The sequence below is a fragment of the Mugil cephalus genome, chromosome 4, assembly GCF_022458985.1.
Source record: "Mugil cephalus isolate CIBA_MC_2020 chromosome 4, CIBA_Mcephalus_1.1, whole genome shotgun sequence".
Classification (NCBI taxonomy): Eukaryota; Metazoa; Chordata; class Actinopteri; order Mugiliformes; family Mugilidae; genus Mugil; species Mugil cephalus.
Window position 1 is genome coordinate 2,098,207 of NC_061773.1, and position 18,315 is coordinate 2,116,521.

The window sequence follows — 18,315 nt, forward strand, 5'->3', positions numbered from 1 at the left end:
ACCCTTTCCTCTGCTACTGAAACAACCTCGGTGCCATAAAAATCAAAACTCAAACATAGCTGGACATGTTTCTTCTCAGATGGGTCATGGATCATGGATGAAGTTGTAAACACAAATATCTGACCCAGTTAATTTCGGTGTGGGAAAGTCAGGCATGTGTAGACACAGGGTGACGCTCTTCCTGTGGTTTGGCCCCATAATTGAACTGTGACACACGGGACAGCTAACCTGGAATAAAGAGCACAGGATTAACAAACCGACTGTGATCCTGCGGAACAATACAGGGTAGTTTCAGGGAGAGAGCACTGTCTTTAGCGGCTTGTAAAGAGGCAAAAGTGCAGTTGTTTGACTGTATAAAAGGGGGAGTCTGGTCCTTCTGAACAACTGTGCTATTTAACAGTAGACATGTTGGCTGTGGGTCAACTGGCTGCTCTTGTAATCCTCATTCTTCAGAGGTGGATCATCGAAGCCACAGGTCTGACTCATGCAGCGGCTGAGTTAAAAACTGCTGGAGCGCTCTGAGAACAAACAGAGTCTGCTGTGGGACGCTTCTGCTCAACACTTCTGCAAGATTTTTCAAGAATCGGGCGAGGGGATCTGGGACAGAATCTGTTAGTGGAGATTTGATCATGGACTACTCGGGGCTGCTGCTGCTGCTGCTGCTCAGCCTCAGACGAGCTCTTTGTGCAGTGGTGCAATGGAGCGAGTTAGACGAAGCAAAGGTGAGATGAAAGCTGACTTTATAATCAGTCTGAACAGTCAGACCTCACCTGTTTGATGTAAGACCATGTATTGAATGTAGAAGAGTGGCTTTTGATTATTTTGCAAGATAAATTAACTTTAAAAGTGTTCTTTCAAATTCTTTGCTTGTTCACACATGTACAGGCCTATCTGAGGCAGTACGGCTACCTGAACGACCCTGCTGATCCACAGGACCCTAATTATCTGGAGGAGCTCATTGAAGCTCTTAAGTGAGACTTTTTCTTTATCATTTCTAGAGAAATCAGATTCAGTTTTACCTGACTAGAACTGTTAGTCCAGGGTCTGTAGGGATATATTTACTAAAAGGGTAAATGGTCGGTGCATTATGTGAATCCCTAAGTCTGCAGATGTTTGATCCTCTATTGTTCTGTCAGAGTGTTCCAGAATGTGAATGATCTGCCACCTACTGGAGAAATAGATGAACCAACTCTGGATGTGATGAGACAGCCCCGCTGTGGTATGGAGGATCCCTTCAACAAGAAATTTCACAAGTACAGAGTGATGGGTGAGTCGTAGAATTTATCTGTGCATCACTGTTTATTTCAGTCTCTAGTAATAAAGCTCTGATAATGCAGAATACATCTGTTGACCTTTATTTAAGTTCAAATTATATTAGTTACTTTTAGAACGGTCCATTTTTACAAGGCTGAATCATATCATTGAATTGTTTTATAACACAGGATGAAACTATATTAACAATGTTACATCACTGGTTTCAGATTGTTAAGTGTGTGACAGATTAGATCGTGGGTGTTTCACTGCTCAGGACAGATGTAAAATGTCTGTGACACTCTCATTAATTTTACCATTGAACAATGATGAATCATATGAGAGAACCTTTGTAGTTTTCCTTGGAAAAATACAACCTATGCAGTGCCACTGGAAACTAATGTGACGGTTTTAAGAGAGAAAAATAAAAAAAATAAAAAACTTTGAACGAAATTGCTGTGTCACATCTTCACACACCTGAAGACTCACTGTTGTTCTTGTAATAGCTTTTCCTCGGTTGCAAACACTGGTTTTCTCCTTGTTTTGTTTGGTTTTATGAAGATTTTAGAAATATTCTCTTGTTTCAGGCCGCTGGAGAAAAAAAAGTCTGACGTACCGCATTTACAACTACACTCCTGACATGACGAAGTCAGAAGTCAAGGAAGCCATCCAAGCTGCCTTCAAATACTGGAGCGACGTGGCGCCTCTGAACTTCAGAGAGGTCAACTATGGTCGAGCAGACATAAAGATCTCCTTCCACAAAAAAGACAGCTACTGTGCCGTCCCGTTTGATGGCCGTGGTTAGTGTTTGTATAAAACAGAAATCATTTATTTAATTTATTTATTTAATGTTTATTTAACAGGGAAAATACATACAGCGTTGCCACACAGAAATGGAAAATACGATGCATACAAGATGTCTAGCTTGAGCTAGTTTACTGTCCCTGGTCAGGCTTTAAAATAGGAAACAATATACTGAATACAAAATGCAATACTACAAATACAGTGGATAATATAGTGAATAAGTAACATGGATAAATAAACACAGCTACAAATTTAGGTTAAACAATTACACAAGTTAAATTCAACATTATACATTAATAAAATGCTGTTTTGACAATGACTTAAGAGAAGTTAATGATTGCATTTAGCCAACACTTACAGTCATCTCTGTGTGTTTGTACCTCTTACAGGTCACGTACTGGCCCACGCTGAGTCACCAGAATCTGGTATTGTCCACTTTGATGAGGATGAGTTCTGGACCGAGAAAAAATATTATGGCACTAATCTGCGTATTGTAGCTGCTCATGAAATAGGCCATGCCCTGGGCCTGGGTCACTCTCAGTTCAGGAGTGCTCTGATGGCGCCCGTCTACTCTGGTTACCGTGCCAACTTCAGACTGGATTCAGATGATGTGAAAGGCATCCAGGCTCTGTATGGTGAGTGTACTGAAAATGGAAAATATTTTGTATGGTCTCTACATGAAACTGTTGCTGTGAACAGCCAGTATACACTGGTCAGCCAAAACATTAAAGCCACTGACAGGAGAATTGCATAACTTTGTGTTGATCTTGTTCTCCTGGGAAACCTAAGGACCTGGCTTTCAATTATGAGGTTGTTACTTAGACATGTACCATCCATCCAGACCAGGCCAGACACCCCCACCCCATAACAATGACACTCCTCCTTTATCCCCAGCAGGATGCAGCCTGACACACACTGTTACTGGACACCATAGGACACCCTCAGAAGGCTCTTGTCCATTTTCTGATGAGTCCCAACTGTTTTGGCGGCACAAGGGAGACAGACACAATCTTAAGACCATTAGGATAATCATAATGTTAGCCTGATTAGTGTCTATTGCTGCTAATAATGCTGCCTGATGCAGAAGTGGCTTATCTTCACAAAAGGCAGTGAACTAAACTTCCTGGCTCTGAGACATTCCCCTCAAATCTAAACCATCTCGAAGTCTGACCACTAAACTTTGATCTGTATTTTTAAATATCAAAATGGCTCAAACAGCTTGTATTCCTCCTAAAATCTTTCTGTTTTAGGCAAACGCACCACCAGCACAACATCCAGTCCAACAACTTCAGAGAGTCTGACTCCACCTGAAAACAGCCAGGGGACTGAGAGCGCCCCTGATCCCTGCACTGCATCCCTGGACGCCATCATATTAGGTAGGTTATTAGTGCACGCCTACATGTATGAGGCCACACAGACTGTGATATAGGGCCAAATCATACAATGTATCACTCAATAAGAGCAGTTTTAAAGATGCTTTTTATGTTAAATCCTGTTTATTTGATCAGGTCCGTGGAGAAAGACCTTTGCTTTTAGCGGGGATTATGTGTGGACCATCTCTGATATGGGACACAACATACCAATAAAAATTAACAGACTGTGGAGTGAACTCCCTGGAAACCTAAATGCTGCTGTGCACTCCCAACGAACCAACAAGACATACTTCTTTAAAGGTATGTTGTTGTTGTTGTTTTCTTTCTTTCGTTTTGACGATTGTTTTGATGATTTCCTGTTCTGCTGCTGAATGTATGGTCTTTGCGGTGGTAGGCAGTGAAGTTTGGAGGTATACCAAGTTCACGCTGGACTACGGCTACCCCAAACAGGTGAAACGGATCCCTCCTAACATCGATGCTGCCTTGTACCTGGAGAAGAACAATAAACTGGTCTTCATTAAGGTATCTGTGAGCAGAATAGATATTCTACATCATTCCACATCAATTCTTCAGCCTTCCTGAGAAAGCTTCTGCAAAGTTGAAACAAAGGCAGTTAGACTTTCTATTGAAGATTTCTCACCATCATCCAAGTGGCTTCTTCACTTTTAACTAAATTTTTATTAGGAACATTTGTGGGTGTTGTCCACCTGAAACTCAATTCACTAGGGTCTGTTAATGACCAGATATCCCAATGAATCATACACTAATGAACCATTGGGATTAAGACTAAATCCATCTTGCCCTGGTTCCAGCTTTCCTTTTTGCATATACCATGGCCTGGGGGGCGGAGAACCACACACAGACCAGTTTTTATTCTGCCTCTTGTCTCTTGTGTGCAGGGTTCAGAGCACTGGCAGTGGGACGAGCTGAAGTACAATGACTTGACTTTATACCCCAAACCACTCAGCACGCTCTTCTTTGGAGTTCCGTCCACTCCTGACGCAGCCTTCACCTGGACCAACGGCAAGATCTTCTTCTTTAAGGGGGACAAGTACTGGCGGGTGAACAATCTGTTCAGAGCAGACAGAGGATACCCCCTGAGCAAGAAGGAGCGCTGGATGCAGTGCTGAACCTCGACCATCAGGGGGCAGCAGCTACCAAGAGGTGTGAAGCAGGGGTTCCAGTCCCCAGGGGCATTGACAACCACTCAACCTCAACAGTAGTCACAAATACTAGATGAGCATTGACAACATTAGGGGAAAACTAGTGTAATTTTCATTTCACTGGACTAAAGCTAAGTTACCCTCCAGTGCAGGCTGATATTTGTGAGGGTTACTTGAATGCAGAATTATAAAAGCTTTCATATGGTCTCTGGGAAAAATGATCCCTCTTATGTTTTTTTTTTTCTTTGGCACATGTGTTGGATTATGTGGTAATGCTTTCAGTAAGATGTAATACTATGATGGGAGTGTGCACTTTGTGTTCAGTTTTGTTTAACCAACTCCTTAATCAATTTCTTAAATGCACACTTCCATTGTGTCATGAATCACGCTGGACTGTGAGAAATCATGTGGCATTGATTTGTCTACTGATTTTAAGTGGAAATGTAACATTTTGTACTTTTAAACAAGACATGACAACAACAAATAAAGAAATTCTTTCCTGGTTTTAGTTCTCAATCAGCAGAAAGGTTGCTTCACAATCACATGAATAACAACAGAGATATTTACTGGTCATGATAAAGAAAGGCTGGTCTGTCCCTGCCGCCATGGAAACCCCAACCAGTTGCAGAGTAGGAAATCCTCCCCATGACCTCTTTTACTGGCTACGGAAAATCTGGTGAGTAATGCTGCCAGTGTTGCTAAGATCCAGAGGAGACAAACAGAGAGAGAAACACACTCAAAGCTGTTTCTTTTTTATCAAACAAATTTATTTATCTTTGAAATTTCTATCAACAGGTATTTACAGATTCAGGTAACAGGTGTCTGTTGCCCAAACTAACAGATAATTCTTAAAAGAAAAAAAAAAAAAGAAAAAATCTACAAATGAACAACAAACATGCTTTGTTTTTTTGTGTATTTTTCTTTTCAACACTACCAGGTACTTGGTCATTATATAAATTAATTTATAAAAACACAACAATCTAAAATTCTTCCCAAGCTACATTTTTAGAGTGACGCTAAAAAACGATCCTCTCGAAGGCTCCAGCAATAAATGTTTTTTTTTTCTTTGTATCATTTAGTTTTGCTCCACTTTGTCAGACTCTCCCACCACACTCCTTTTACAAAAAAAAGTCTTTTACTGATCAACTTCCACAAATCCTATGAGCACACAGTTAAACAGTAAGACAACACTTCTCGGCAATGGCTAACCTCTGTAGTACAGTACACACAATGTCAACAACAAATCGGCAAAATCACTATCAAAACGGAAATGCACATGGTTTTGAGGCTCGTACTCGCTGTTATGTATTTAATACATAATGAGAGGAAATGAGTGACGTTCGTTTGTTAGTAACTCTTCTTAAGTGTTTTCTCTGAGTATCACAGCGGCTGTAGTGGTTTTAGTTTCTCCCCAGAAATCTTTCTGTTTCGCTGAACTCCAATCCATCCTCGCTCCAAACCCATTTAAGGGCAATAAAACCCCTCAGATATCGGAGCTGTTATTAAGTTCTACTTTACGTTAGAAAGACATAGCTGGAGAACCAGACAGCGCTAAGCAGTCCCTTCTTATCTCTGTGTTTCTCAGACCCTGACGACCGGAGTAGTAGCGGTGAGGGGCGCGGTGGAGCCCGTGTCGTAGTCCAGGTCGATGGTGGTGTGGTTGGCGGTGCCCAGGCTGCTAAGGGATGTGCCTGTGCCCATCTGTCTGTCTCGCAGACTTTGTAGGTAGCTCTGAGAGGAAAAGCAACACAGGTACAGATGAGTGAGGCCGAAAAAATTAACAGATGAATTTGACAAGATAGGAACAATTCTCCTATTTTGTTTAAGGTGTCTGAACTTAGTGGTACTGATGCTATTAAAACACACTAACAACTACAGCACACGCCATGTTGGGTGAAACTGACCGGTGCCAGTAGATCCCCAGCGTAACGTTTCACTGGGGTGGGTTTACGGCGGTACGTGCCTTCCTGCCCACCTGCCTGCTGCCGCTTCTTGGCGTCCTTCTCTCGAATCCGCATCAGCTGGACTCTCTTCTGTCTCCGGCTGATGACAACTATGGAGAGGAATCCAACATCAGTTTTTACACTATTTAAATATGTCTGTGAAATCCTGACTAAAACCTCTGGGTCTAAATTTAGAAAACTATATAGTATTTTTTTCCTACACATGACAAAATACAAGAGTTCTTCAGTCTGATGTTATAAATAAATGCCACTGTCAATATCATAATTTCATTGATATTTCAGAGAAAAGATTTAATAAAACTGTGTTCAGGAACTTTTATGTTCCTGTACCAAGGCGAACTTGTGACTGGTCCTATGATCACTTGTGATCAGACTTGTGTTTAAATGTTACTTTAGACACTTTATGGATAGGTTGCTAAATGTGTCTTATTCTCAGACGGGATGGCAACGGGCCACAATTTCTTTTCAATAGAAGCCAGACACAAAGTGACAAACCACATTTGACGTTGTGTGAAGGGTGTGACAGACTTTATATCAAGGATGAGTCAATCATCCAGTATGTCTGATTCATCACTTGACTTTTAAAGTTAAGTGATGAACAACCCTGAATAATATTTTATCCTCACCCTCCGTGTGCGAGAAGCTGTTATCCGTCAGTTTCCACTGGACCAGAACTCCTATGAGGCTGAGGGCCGGCCAGATGCCCAGAATGACCCAGCTGTACCAGCAGAGCGCTGGCCCCGGAGTGAGGCGCAAACATTCATACACGTGCGTGGCCAAAGCCAGCATCTCCACAAAGTAATCAGCACACACTGTCATGATGGCTGCCCCAAACACGGCTGTGGAGAGCATGGTGAAGGTCTTCTGCCACTGCAGAGTCAGCACGGCGAACAGCATGCCGGTTCCCAGAAGAACACCCAGGGGCAGCCAAACCGTGGTTGGAGTGTAGAACTGGTGGGTGAGCATCAGGGCAGCGAGAGCCAGGAGGAGCCCCAGCAGCAGCCCCGTCATGAAGAGGCCGACGCTTCGCACCAGCATAGTCACCAGGCCGCACAGGAGGCCTATACCCAGGCCGATACCAGCGCTGGCCTCGACGCTGAGCTGGGTGTCCAGCACATGCTCCTTGTGGCACAGCAAGAAAATGATGACGGAGCCGAACATCAGACCTGACAGGAACATCACAGCCTTGAAACAGCGGTAACCTGGGGGAGGAGAATGAGGAGTTTTTAAGGAAGAGAACACTCATCCCATTGTCTGGCCAAAATACAACTGTTGGCACATACAGAGTCAGGGTAAGTGAAAATCTGATAGTGTCTCAGGGTCTCAGCCTGTGAGACGGTAATAATTCTCACCAAAGAAGCAGTAAATGATGCCAAACAGGCAACACATTGAGCAGATGACGGCAGGGATGACTTCATACTTCCTCTCTATCTCCAAGCTACAAGCGTCGATCTCAGCCATGCCGGCCCCCGCACCCTCAGAGCTGAACCCTGTGGGATCTGCCATCGTGGTTGAAAGTCGGAGGCTTCGGCTGAAGTTCAGGATGGGGGTAGAACTTCAGTTGCCGTTATCTCAAGCCCATCTGAGCAGGTTTGGTGACTGTAAGAGGAGCGAAAGATGCTGATGAATAAAAGAAAAAAAAATAAAATGTAAAACTCGATTTTAGGGAACCCAAGTATAGCAGAGGTTGTGAAGTGTGAAATCTTCGGTTCAGCTGTGACTTCTTCCGAGCTTCTCAGTATGTGCAGCTGTCAGTGCAACTCAGTGACAAGTGTGTTGCAGCAAACACACAAACACTTCCTCCACTCCCCATAATCCACAGGCAAGATCTGTTTTCATGAAATGTTTAGGGTCATGAACTCATCCAGTGATTGTACATCTATGCACTCCGGATTAACTTCAGTTTGAATTGTCCCTTAAACATTTAACAAGAAGGTAAAGGCGGTAAACAATGCTTTCTTTTCTTTTGTGTTTGGAAATTACCTATTTTTTGATTTTCCACTCATAACTGCGAGAGCTGCAGACATTACCATCATTTAAAACTAACCCTCTCTTTGTTTTTCATTAGTTTAATTTGTTTTTGTCTCTTTCAGTTTAATCCTTGAGTTAAACTGACAAGTTATGAGACATGCTGAGGTCTAAAACGCTCACTTTTTATCCAGCTATATGGAAAACGCTGCTAAAAACTTTTTCCTAGTAGTACATTTGGCATTCACGCTTCCTTTCTCCTCCTCCCTTATAATTTCAGTTTCAGTGGAAGTGCACCAACTAGTCCTCTTGAAAGATTATAGATGATATTTAATCTGGCAGGCCTGTAGAGAGCCACAGAGGGCAGCCGTGGGGACTACAGGCTTATGGGTGGATTGCTCTCTCTGAGGCTGCTGGCAGGCCTCCTGTATGAGCTCACCACAGCTGAGATCCGATTACAGCCAACTCACGTTTTCTACTTGAAACAAACAGTCAGGAACAGAGGGTCCTGCCTTTTCTCCTCTCTAACTGCCAGCTCCTCTCTGTCTGTCTTTGACCTCTCCTTCTTCACCTCAAAGTTCCCCCACCTTAAATCCCTTTTCAAGAGGACGAAGAGCATTTGTTTTGCTGTTTTCTCTGGCTGTGTAATTTGTATGCCCTGCCTATGGATGACTTTACATGGAAAAAATTAGACGACTGGAAAGTTTTCTTTTCTTCTTCGGTCACTCGCACTTCTCCAGTACCTTTTTTCTCTCCCTATTTGCTTTTTTATCATTGACAGCTGCAACGTCTCAGAAATGAAAGATCAAACTGAGGAAGAAAAATGTGTTCAGTTGCAGTCTGTTATTTGTTATCTTGACAGCTGAGGATATAAAAATACAGATACAAACAAACCTTTATGCTTGTTTGTGAATCATGTGTATCAGGCTGATCAAAAAAAAACTGTATTGTGGAAACCAGTTAGAGCTTTTTGTTTTTGTTTTGTTAGAGGAACTAGATAGAAATAGTAAAGTGAGAGAATGAAACAGATCCAAAATGAAATCAAACTTTTCGAACACAGTAAACCCTGCTGGCGAGATCTGAGATAATATAAAACTATGAACAAGGGTAGCACCCTCTGTAAGGGTTAACTCTCCCTCTTAGGAAATCCTGATTAAGTCAAAAATGTCCAGATGTGACTTTGAGGGTCGATGCTTTTTTTGTCTTTACATGTTGGGATAGTCTGACTTCCCTTAGTCACTAAGTCGTGACCCTGAACAGGAAAAGAGGCTTAGAAAAAAAATAGTTAATGAGCTTTTGTTTCCCTCTAGTGTGGGTGGTACTGTGATCTGCCTTAAATGCAGTTGTATGAGAAGAAAATAAGATTGTTAATGCAAAATGGTGAAATGATTCACTGCAAGATGTGTGCTGAAATTAACAACTTCAGGAGATACGTGTTGCTTCTGAGGAGAGTTGATTATTTAAAATAAATATAATTTATTAGAGCTGTTTTAAACATTTTGCTCTATTATATGACACCTGGTAGGGACCATATGGTCAGCTCGGATATGAAACACCTGCATGAACCAGCCGCTTCATATGTGAAGCGAACCTGTTTGGTGACCTTTCACTATTTACGCTTGTAGGCATTGCGTTTGTGGAAGGAAATGTGACTCTGCTTAATATGGTTCAAATTATATCCTGTGCTAATCAGCTGATTCCTTTTCCAAACTGCATTTCTGTTGGAGACAATTTGTGCTTTACTAGATATAGGGAGTTATTTAAGGAAATCTGTGTAACTAACGTTACATAAAGTGAATCATAGACATTACGCTGTAGCTTATTTTTACAGAAAGTGAGATTCTATTGCACATAGCAGGCCAATACCAGTGAATGAATGGATGCCTTTGGGGGAGCTTATTAGATTGAGTTAAACCATGAAAAGTCATCAGTAGTAGCAGAAAATTATTAGGTCCAGTCCACCACATATCATATTTGGTTACAGTTAAATTTGATAGTGAAATTGCAAAAATGACTTAGTCCTAATTTAAAACAGCACTATGAATGTTGACGAATAAATACTTCAACAGCATTTCAACAGTAATTTACTTAACTCTTGATAAATATACACCCATGCACTCCCACGTCTCTGCCTCGTGTTACCACCTCCCTTCGTCACAATGGTGTCCTATGTCTAGCAGACTTGGAAGTCACTGCTGCCGCGGGAGAATAGAGCCATTATGGGGCAAAACAAAGACTCTGAGGCCCATGCTGTGACCTCTAGTGGCACTCAGAGGAAACCATGCGGATGAAAAAAGGAGACCACATGAGGATGGCTGAGAGCGGCAAGGAAACTGCTACATCCCAAGTTGTTTGCTTTAAGATGGGTGCCAAGTATTTGCCTTCTGATGGCTGGTGAGTGATGGCAGGAGGGGGGTCCAAACTAGAAGCAGAGCTATCTGCGTTAATGACTGAGCTCTCTGGAGGTCTTTCCCAATGCCGAATATTCTTCAAGCTAAAGTTGCCTGGCAACTGATTCAATGCCAGTCAACCAGACTGAGAGTCTACAGTCATGCTAGCAGCTCTGTGAGGCTGCCCTTCAGTGTGGCAATGCTGTGAGTTACATGGTAAATTAATCATGCTAATACCCTCAAAGTGACAATGGTATCCTGCTAATGTTTTTCACCACACGTTTACCTCGATACCGTGCAGATTTTGACCCAATAACGATGCCAGGTGAAAGGAAAGGCTTCACGAATACACTAAGAATTCATCCTCTTGGGACGTTAGAGCAAATCAAGTAAGTGGACAGTTGGATGCCCCTATGATTACCTACAGAGTAATGTTTATGTGATGCCGTGAAAAGTCAAGAAAGTATTTCATACAAAAACAAAAATGTCAGTCTCCTTGGCAAGTCCTCCATTATCTGTTCAGATATGTTGCTTTGAACTGACTGTGACCACAAACATTTGTACATTGTCCAGACACGGACTTGCCTGAACAAATAAGACCCCCTTCTAGTTCACATCGTTAGGTGATAAAGACAAGAAAGTGTGACAGAGAAGAACTGTGAGTTTACACACAAGTAAGTATTAGCTACATATGACCTATTGGAATATTATGTTAGCCTTGGGTATACTCCCCTTGAGTAAACATTAGCGGGGGGCTGAGCAGTGCAGATTTGAGTGCTCAGCTGCTGAGAAACAGGCAAGGCTGACAAAAAAGTTCCCCACATAGCTAATTTGGGTGTGTTTAATCAAGGGGTGTGTGTGTGTGATCACAGCCAAAGATCCCTGTGAGCTCTCCACTGACTTGACGGCTGTGGCCAGCTGAGCTGAAAACCTTCAGTGTTGTGACTTGGCTGTCTGACAGCTTCAGTTGGAAGACTCTGTGAAGAATGCGAGATGCACAAGACTCTGAACGGTTGTAGCTATAAATCACGCCACTTTAAGCTTCAACACCACAACTAGCTGAAAGACTAGATAACAGAGACCACAGGAATAAAGTGTCACAGTGGGGCTATTACCATTCTGCCATACCGTGTTAGGTATAAAACTGTAGAAAATCTAAGTTCATCATAATACCATCTGCTTCCACTCTGAAGCATGTTAAGCAAGTCATCATATGCCCCACTACTGAGCTTCCTGCCCCTCCACAGCAGGAAGCTCAGGACCAGATGAGGAAGTGGAACATCAAGTTTCAGCAGGAACTGACCGTTGTGTTTGTCACACTGAGCAGAGAAAGAACCGAAGTGTCGGACTATCAGCACTGAAGCTTATCAACAAGACCTGAGACCCTCTTTCCAGACACGCGAGACCCCCAGCACGTCTTCATGCACATACGTTTGTTTTTTGCTCAGCTTAAAAAAATAGCACAGTCAAACACTGGAAATTTGGCCATTGGGAAGCAGCAGGATAGTAGGACTGTGATACAATAAAAATAAGCTTGTAATCTCTCTGTCTTGCAGGCAAATCCTCACATAACACTCGCTATTGTGTTAAAGTGCCTGCTTATGTGATTAAGACTGTTTCAGAAGAGGTTTTATGCAGCTAGTGCTATGTTTGTGTGCTGTAACATTTTGCATAATAAACAAAGCACCGCTTGACAGACAGTCTCACGTTTCCCAGACTTTTTAATTTTCTGTCTGGGATTGTAGTCATGTCTACTAAACAACTAAACTTTTGTTCATTATTATCATCCAGTAATTAATAGATTAATAAATTAAATTCAGATTCTGGCACATAAATTTATCCAAACTACATACCTTTACTCCCCAGTGTCCGGTGGATTGTTATTTTTTTAATTAACTTAGATTTATTTTCCACCACTCACCCACTCTTCCTGATTGCTGAAATAGTAAACACACACAAATTAATATTTACAGCAATACAAACGCCAAAGTTGATATTGTATGTGGCCAACGGGATACACTTAGACACACAACCCTCTAAATATACATGTGTTTCTGGCAGCCTTAGCATGAGTCCACTCATGCCACGTATTGTGGCCACGTCCGTAACTTTCCACATACTACTCCAACACTGGAAGTGTTCCAGTAACTACCAAAATATCAGTACTACTTATTTTTTCCCAGTACAAATCTGAGATGGAGTTGCCTCCTCTAAATGGTCACATCCAGATAGTCTTCTTAAATTAAAACCATAACTAGGAATTCTACAATCACAAAATGTAATTCTTTCACCCGACAGCTTCAGAAGAACAATTTCTAGTAGACCCTTTTCACATTTTGCCAATCCACAGTAAGGACAACTCTGGTGGCTCATTTCCATGAGGTTAGGTCATGAAAGTGAAGTGAATCAAAATGCAGCAAAACAGGACCTCTCAGAAGTCGGGTGCAGCCAGCATCAAGACTCATCTGGTTTTCCTGCTGTGGAAAAGGTCTATCAAATCCCCGACTTTGATTCCACTCACATTTATATTTCAATGCCAAATCACCTGGCTGCCTGTATAGCTCTGGGTCGCTGTGATGTCAACTTGTACCTATCGTTTGTTAAAGTTATCTAACATCTTAACATCTTTTGCCCTCATAATCTCTTCATTTAATGCTTGCCTGACTTTGCTGTAAACAATAAGACTCTTTCAACCTGAAATGACAGAGAACTACTTATGGAATAAATGGGCATAAAATGGTCTAAAACATAACAAGGAGGCTTTTGAAAAGAGTCACATGTCAACAGTGCATGAGTGTGTAATGTATTAAAGCGATAACATCCATCCACACATTGTGCAGCAGACTACTAGAACTGTGGGTAGATGAAGGAGTGCACAGTGTTTGCAGTTAGGAGGAGCAGTTCCACAACGCTCTATTAAGGTTTGTGGTGCAGAGCAGCATTTAGTAGGCGGTGTGGTGAGGTCTGATGTCCATATGTCAGCGAGAGCATGACAGTGTATCACTGTATGTCAGATAATATATGCTCCTCATGAACACTAGCTTGGGTGGAACAGTGGAGAGAGAGCAACCAGCTTTTGTCTCCAACTCTATAGTCAAGGTTGCGCCCTTTCACAATATCGTTATAAAATATATTAAAGCTTTGTTTAGCTTTTATTACATTTATTTATGTTGATGTACAAGGTACTCGGTTACTCAGGCAGACTGCCAAAGTAACCTGTCTACGAGCTTAAGTGATTCAATTGTAATCATCCGTAGATGAAGTATATATGATATAGTAGCACAGCAGTGGTTCAGACCTCCCGTGCAGTCAGTGCCTATATTTGTCTACAGCCCTTCCACTGCAGCTCTATCATTTAGAGCAGGCTTCTTTCTAAAATTCCGCTCTGCAATAATTGTGCCTCCTACAGCGATCTCACGAGACTAAAATATCACGCATGTCCTTCGTTTTCCCAGTCAGTTCATCTTCCCTCTCATGTCACAGCTAAAAGCAGTGTTTAAAGTGCTATAAGTAATCCATGGATGATGTTTGAAAACCTCTGCCACCACTTTTTTCTGTGGTTTCCATGCGACAATAGATGTTTTGTCGCACCCAGGAGCCAACAGATCCTTCCATCTCAATTGTGTGAGACAAACTAGGGGTGTTGCTCATGTCAGCTCTCCCAGTTAAAACATTCAGCCGTGTAACTCAAACTCAAAATCACCTCTATGTTACTTTCACAATACATTTGTAACTGTGCAGGGGACAGTTCAAACTGAATGAAAAGTGCGGAACAGATAAATCTGTAGCAGGAATTGATGCATTTTCCAAGCAGAAGAGAAAGCCAATGACACAGATCACAGCGGTTTATTAGATTAACCACACAAACAAGTCTGCACGCTGCAGCATTTCTTTAACACTACTCATATTCATAATGACAAAGCTTAGAGTCACCTCTCAGTCTGCAGATCTGCCCATGCAGTGCATATTGATAGACAAAGTCATGTGTATATATATATTTTACAGACTAGATTCATCAGTGACGGGGTTTCATATAGGTTTGAAACCGTAGATGTGAGGAAGGCCAAACAGCCAAAACTTTAACTGCAATAAAACACACAGCCATGTTGCTGTTTAAAAAGAAAGCAGATGTGAACCCAGCTTTTATCCAAGCTTCAAACTAAAGTTCTTCCTGATAAAATGGGAAGTCCTGCTGTGCTGTGCAGGTCAGCTGCTCCTGCTATTTTCAGTGAAGTTGGGAATTCAACTTTTTACAAAATGTTATAATGTGTGTCTAACCATTAAAGATAAGAATCGTCAGCATGATCCAGGCATATTAAAATAACAAAGCCAAGACAAGATTGAGACCCTTGAGTCCATGCTAATCAAAAGGCACTATAAAAACAACATGTGCAGTCTATCTTTCACCAACGCTTGCTCTTCATGCCTCCTTTCCTGTCGTCTCTGTTTCCCAAAAGCAGGGAAGGGCTTCCTCTCTGCCTTTTCAAAGGGGCAAAACCATCTGGTGTAGGCTGACAGAGTAGGTCAAGTAGGAGGGGGGGTTAACTACAGACCATGCTCCCCAGTAAAGATAGGACCTGTAGGCTGTCATCACACTGGCCCAAAAACCAAGAGGCACTCCCACCCTGGGTCACACAGCAGGATCACAGGGCATGGCTTTTTTTTTTTGCACACTACATGGACCATAAGGATATAAAGTACGGTATAAAAAAGAATTTCTACAGTCAGTTATACAATTCATCACAATAGACTAAACAAGAAGTCTCAAACTACCTGTAGAGTCACAAATCTGTGAGGATTTACTACTTCAGTGAAGACCTGCAAGATAGGAGACCTATGATGTATCATGCACAACAGCTAACTTAAGTTAAAACACTGCTGATTACAGGACATGACTGAGCTGCTTTGGTTGAGGTACCTGGTTCAGTGCACACCAATAAAGCCTTGACGATTATCCTGGATGATTACATCTTTGTCCCCTAAGTTTGGAGGATAAACTGTATTATGTGACTGGTGTAAAAGGAGCAGACGTGGACGCAGCCTGGCTATCTACGTGTTATTACAAACATTTCCATCTGTAGAGTTTGGCACTGATCACCAGCCGGAGTCTGGAGTGGGATCAATCACATAGAGTCAACGCTAGAAACACATTCTGTTGTTTCACACACACATTAAATGACACAGGAACTCCTGGAATTTGGATTAGAAACTTTCTGTTGGTGTAGATGTCTGTCAGTGACTACAGCGTATACGTTTAGCAACTCTTGCTTAAAAAAGAAAAAAGACTTACCGATGAGCCCAGCTGTCCTAACTTCTCCTGTCAGGCAGGAAAAACAGCCGACCATTCACGAGCACAAAGCAGCGGTAGGGTACCAGGGAAAACCGGTTCTGTCTCAACTTATCCCGGGGCACTTTTTAAAACTCACAAGCCGCACTAAACCGACAACTGCGGCATGTTTTTTCTCCCTTTTTATGTTCCTGTCCCTGCCTTATGGAAATCTCTTTTTAAAGCTAGCTCTCACGGCAGATGTAGGGGAAGGGTAGCTCGTTTCCATTCTTCTCCGGGCGTCCTCCTCCTCTTCCCTCACTCCTTCACTCACTAAATTAACCGTTAAACTTCCCGACGGAGACTCCTCTAAAACTGAGCCTCGGCCCACCTCGGAGGAATAAAACCTTCCCCTCGCCCTCTCCTTTCTCTCCTCTGAAATTAATGGCAATTCAAAAAGAAAAAAAGGGAGAAAGTTTTCCCTCTCACCCCCCTCCGAGGTAATCCCCTCTCTATCTCCATCCAGCGTCGGCCGTTGGGCCGTTGGTGGGCGGGGGAAGGAGAGGCAGGGGAGGGAGGTAGGGCCAGCTCCAGAGAGCTAGCCTACCTGGGCTAATCTAATAATTTACTAACAGCTTGAATAGTGTGGATTCCTGCCTTTGTCTGGATATTAAAGAAATAATAATAATGGAGTCACAACACTTAATTTACCATAAGCCTTCAGACTTCACACACGCTTTAGGAACAACTCGAAAAACATTAAAAAAAAAAAAAGCACAAGGTGTTGACCTGGCCTCCAAATTCACTTGATCCCAAACTGATCAAGTATCTGTGGAATGATCAACCCAAAGGACCCAAAGACCCCACTAACAACGTTCTGTTACCAGACACCAGAGGACACCCTCAGAAGACCCACAAACTGTTAATTTAAATAAATCAAGATCAAACATGCACAGATACTCCAGGTATGAGACATGACGTTTTATCCACAAATAATTAATCAAAGCAAGCACCATCCAAAGAGAAGTGCCTTGCACTGACACTGCAAGGCCAGTGTCAAAGAGATCTAGTTTTTATCATCTAATCATGACTAGACTCATTAGAGGGATTTTTTTTTTTACTGCTTCACAGTGGGCCTATTCAAAATGTAATAACAGCCCCGTCAAGATGTAGTAAATATTTTAACTATCACAAAAGAATTTTCAATTCCTTAATAAGGATGGAACTTTACTTCAACTTTGCAGTTGAAGGCATGACTACAGCTGTCTGTAGTTAGGCCAGTAATGAGTTCTGTGTATCGAGGCAGCAAGCAGCGTTAGGTAGACTGGTTTAATTACAGGCTAACTCTATGGCTTTTCTTTTTATACTCAGCCTGGGAATTTGCTGGGTAACAACTGGTGACACGGGACCCTGAGGATTGTGCTGGTACACACAGGAATGAGCTGCAGCTGTGAGCGCTGTTAGTATGAGCACTTCTTTTGCCGGAGGACGTTTGTGAGCCAGTGACAGGTTTGTCGTTCCAGCTGCAACACTAACGGTTAAAACCCTACACCCACATGTATTCCAAACTGAAATGTACACAGTCACCTGATCTGTTCGGTCACGTTTGACAGATCACAAGTAGTATAAATCATTACCTGGAAACAGTGAGAGCATTTCTGTGTTATGTCAACCCCTACACTGCATTTTCAGGAACAAAATGTGTTTTACAGAGATGAAAATAAATAGGTGAAAGTTTAACTTCTTGTGTTCTTCATAGTGAAGAATGTATGTCCTTTTCTTTTAGTATGGTTAAACACATACTAAAACAAAGTACTAGTGGTAAGTAAGTAAAAAGATATTGTTTTCTTATTCATATCTGAGTCATGCCACGTCGGTTTAATCCATGAAAAGTATATCAATATACCTATACTTGAGGTTTGCTAGGTAAAGGCTCTGTGTCTTTTGATGTTGTGTTGCAACATGAAGCTCACAACTGCAAGTACACTCTTCCCTGAGAATTTAGTCTGTGCCTCCGAGGTAACCTCAAGGGCTGCTGCTGCCTTCTGCAATGAGGGTGACGTAACAAATTATGCATGGTTTTAAAAATAAGACACATGTTTGAGAGTTTTCGCAACTTGTTTTTATTTTTTCATA

The 18,315-nt window shown here is 42.1% G+C and overlaps 2 protein-coding genes across 5 annotated transcripts; one reads left to right on the forward strand and one right to left on the reverse strand.

Moving 5' to 3' along the window:
- The first annotated feature begins 383 nt into the window (after nt 1–383).
- Nucleotides 384–5,107, forward strand: mmp19 (matrix metallopeptidase 19). Its single transcript, XM_047582808.1, has 9 exons — nt 384–722; nt 886–971; nt 1,137–1,267; nt 1,839–2,051; nt 2,445–2,690; nt 3,306–3,431; nt 3,564–3,728; nt 3,823–3,950; nt 4,328–5,107. The coding sequence occupies exons 1-9, from the start codon at nt 630–632 to the stop codon at nt 4,556–4,558; spliced, it is 1,419 nt and encodes a 472-aa protein (XP_047438764.1). The 5' UTR covers nt 384–629; the 3' UTR covers nt 4,559–5,107.
- Nucleotides 5,108–5,336: 229 nt separating this feature from the next.
- Nucleotides 5,337–16,706, reverse strand: LOC125006613 (transmembrane protein 198-like). 4 transcript variants are annotated; one of them, XM_047582813.1, is made up of 5 exons: nt 16,204–16,706; nt 7,908–8,154; nt 7,182–7,757; nt 6,567–6,644; nt 5,337–6,322 (listed from the first exon to the last, which is right to left on the reverse strand). In XM_047582813.1, the coding sequence occupies exons 2-5, from the start codon at nt 8,059–8,061 to the stop codon at nt 6,270–6,272; spliced, it is 861 nt and encodes a 286-aa protein (XP_047438769.1). In that variant the 5' UTR covers nt 8,062–8,154; nt 16,204–16,706; the 3' UTR covers nt 5,337–6,269. The 4 variants fall into 4 exon arrangements, with proteins under 4 accessions (XP_047438769.1, XP_047438768.1, XP_047438766.1 ...); XM_047582812.1 differs by having other exon boundaries at nt 6,555–6,644; XM_047582810.1 differs by having other exon boundaries at nt 6,496–6,644; nt 7,908–8,175; nt 16,204–16,703.
- Between the last annotated feature and the right edge of the window lie 1,609 nt (nt 16,707–18,315).

Bases quoted from the DNA above. Each gene is read 5' to 3' on its own strand.
- mmp19 (XM_047582808.1), top strand. From the start codon at position 630: ATGGACTACTCGGGGCTGCTGCTGCTGCTGCTGCTCAGCCTCAGACGA. The intron at 723-885 runs GTGAGATGAAAG...ACACATGTACAG, and splicing joins GCGAGTTAGACGAAGCAAAG to GCCTATCTGAGGCAGTACGG. The intron at 3,729-3,822 runs GTATGTTGTTGT...TTGCGGTGGTAG, and splicing joins CAAGACATACTTCTTTAAAG to GCAGTGAAGTTTGGAGGTAT.
- LOC125006613 (XM_047582810.1), bottom strand. From the start codon at position 8,061: ATGGCAGATCCCACAGGGTTCAGCTCTGAGGGTGCGGGGGCCGGCATG. The intron at 7,758-7,907 runs GTGAGAATTATT...CTCCTCCCCCAG, and splicing joins CATCATTTACTGCTTCTTTG to GTTACCGCTGTTTCAAGGCT. The intron at 6,323-6,495 runs GTCAGTTTCACC...TTTTCCTCTCAG, and splicing joins CTGGGGATCTACTGGCACCG to AGCTACCTACAAAGTCTGCG.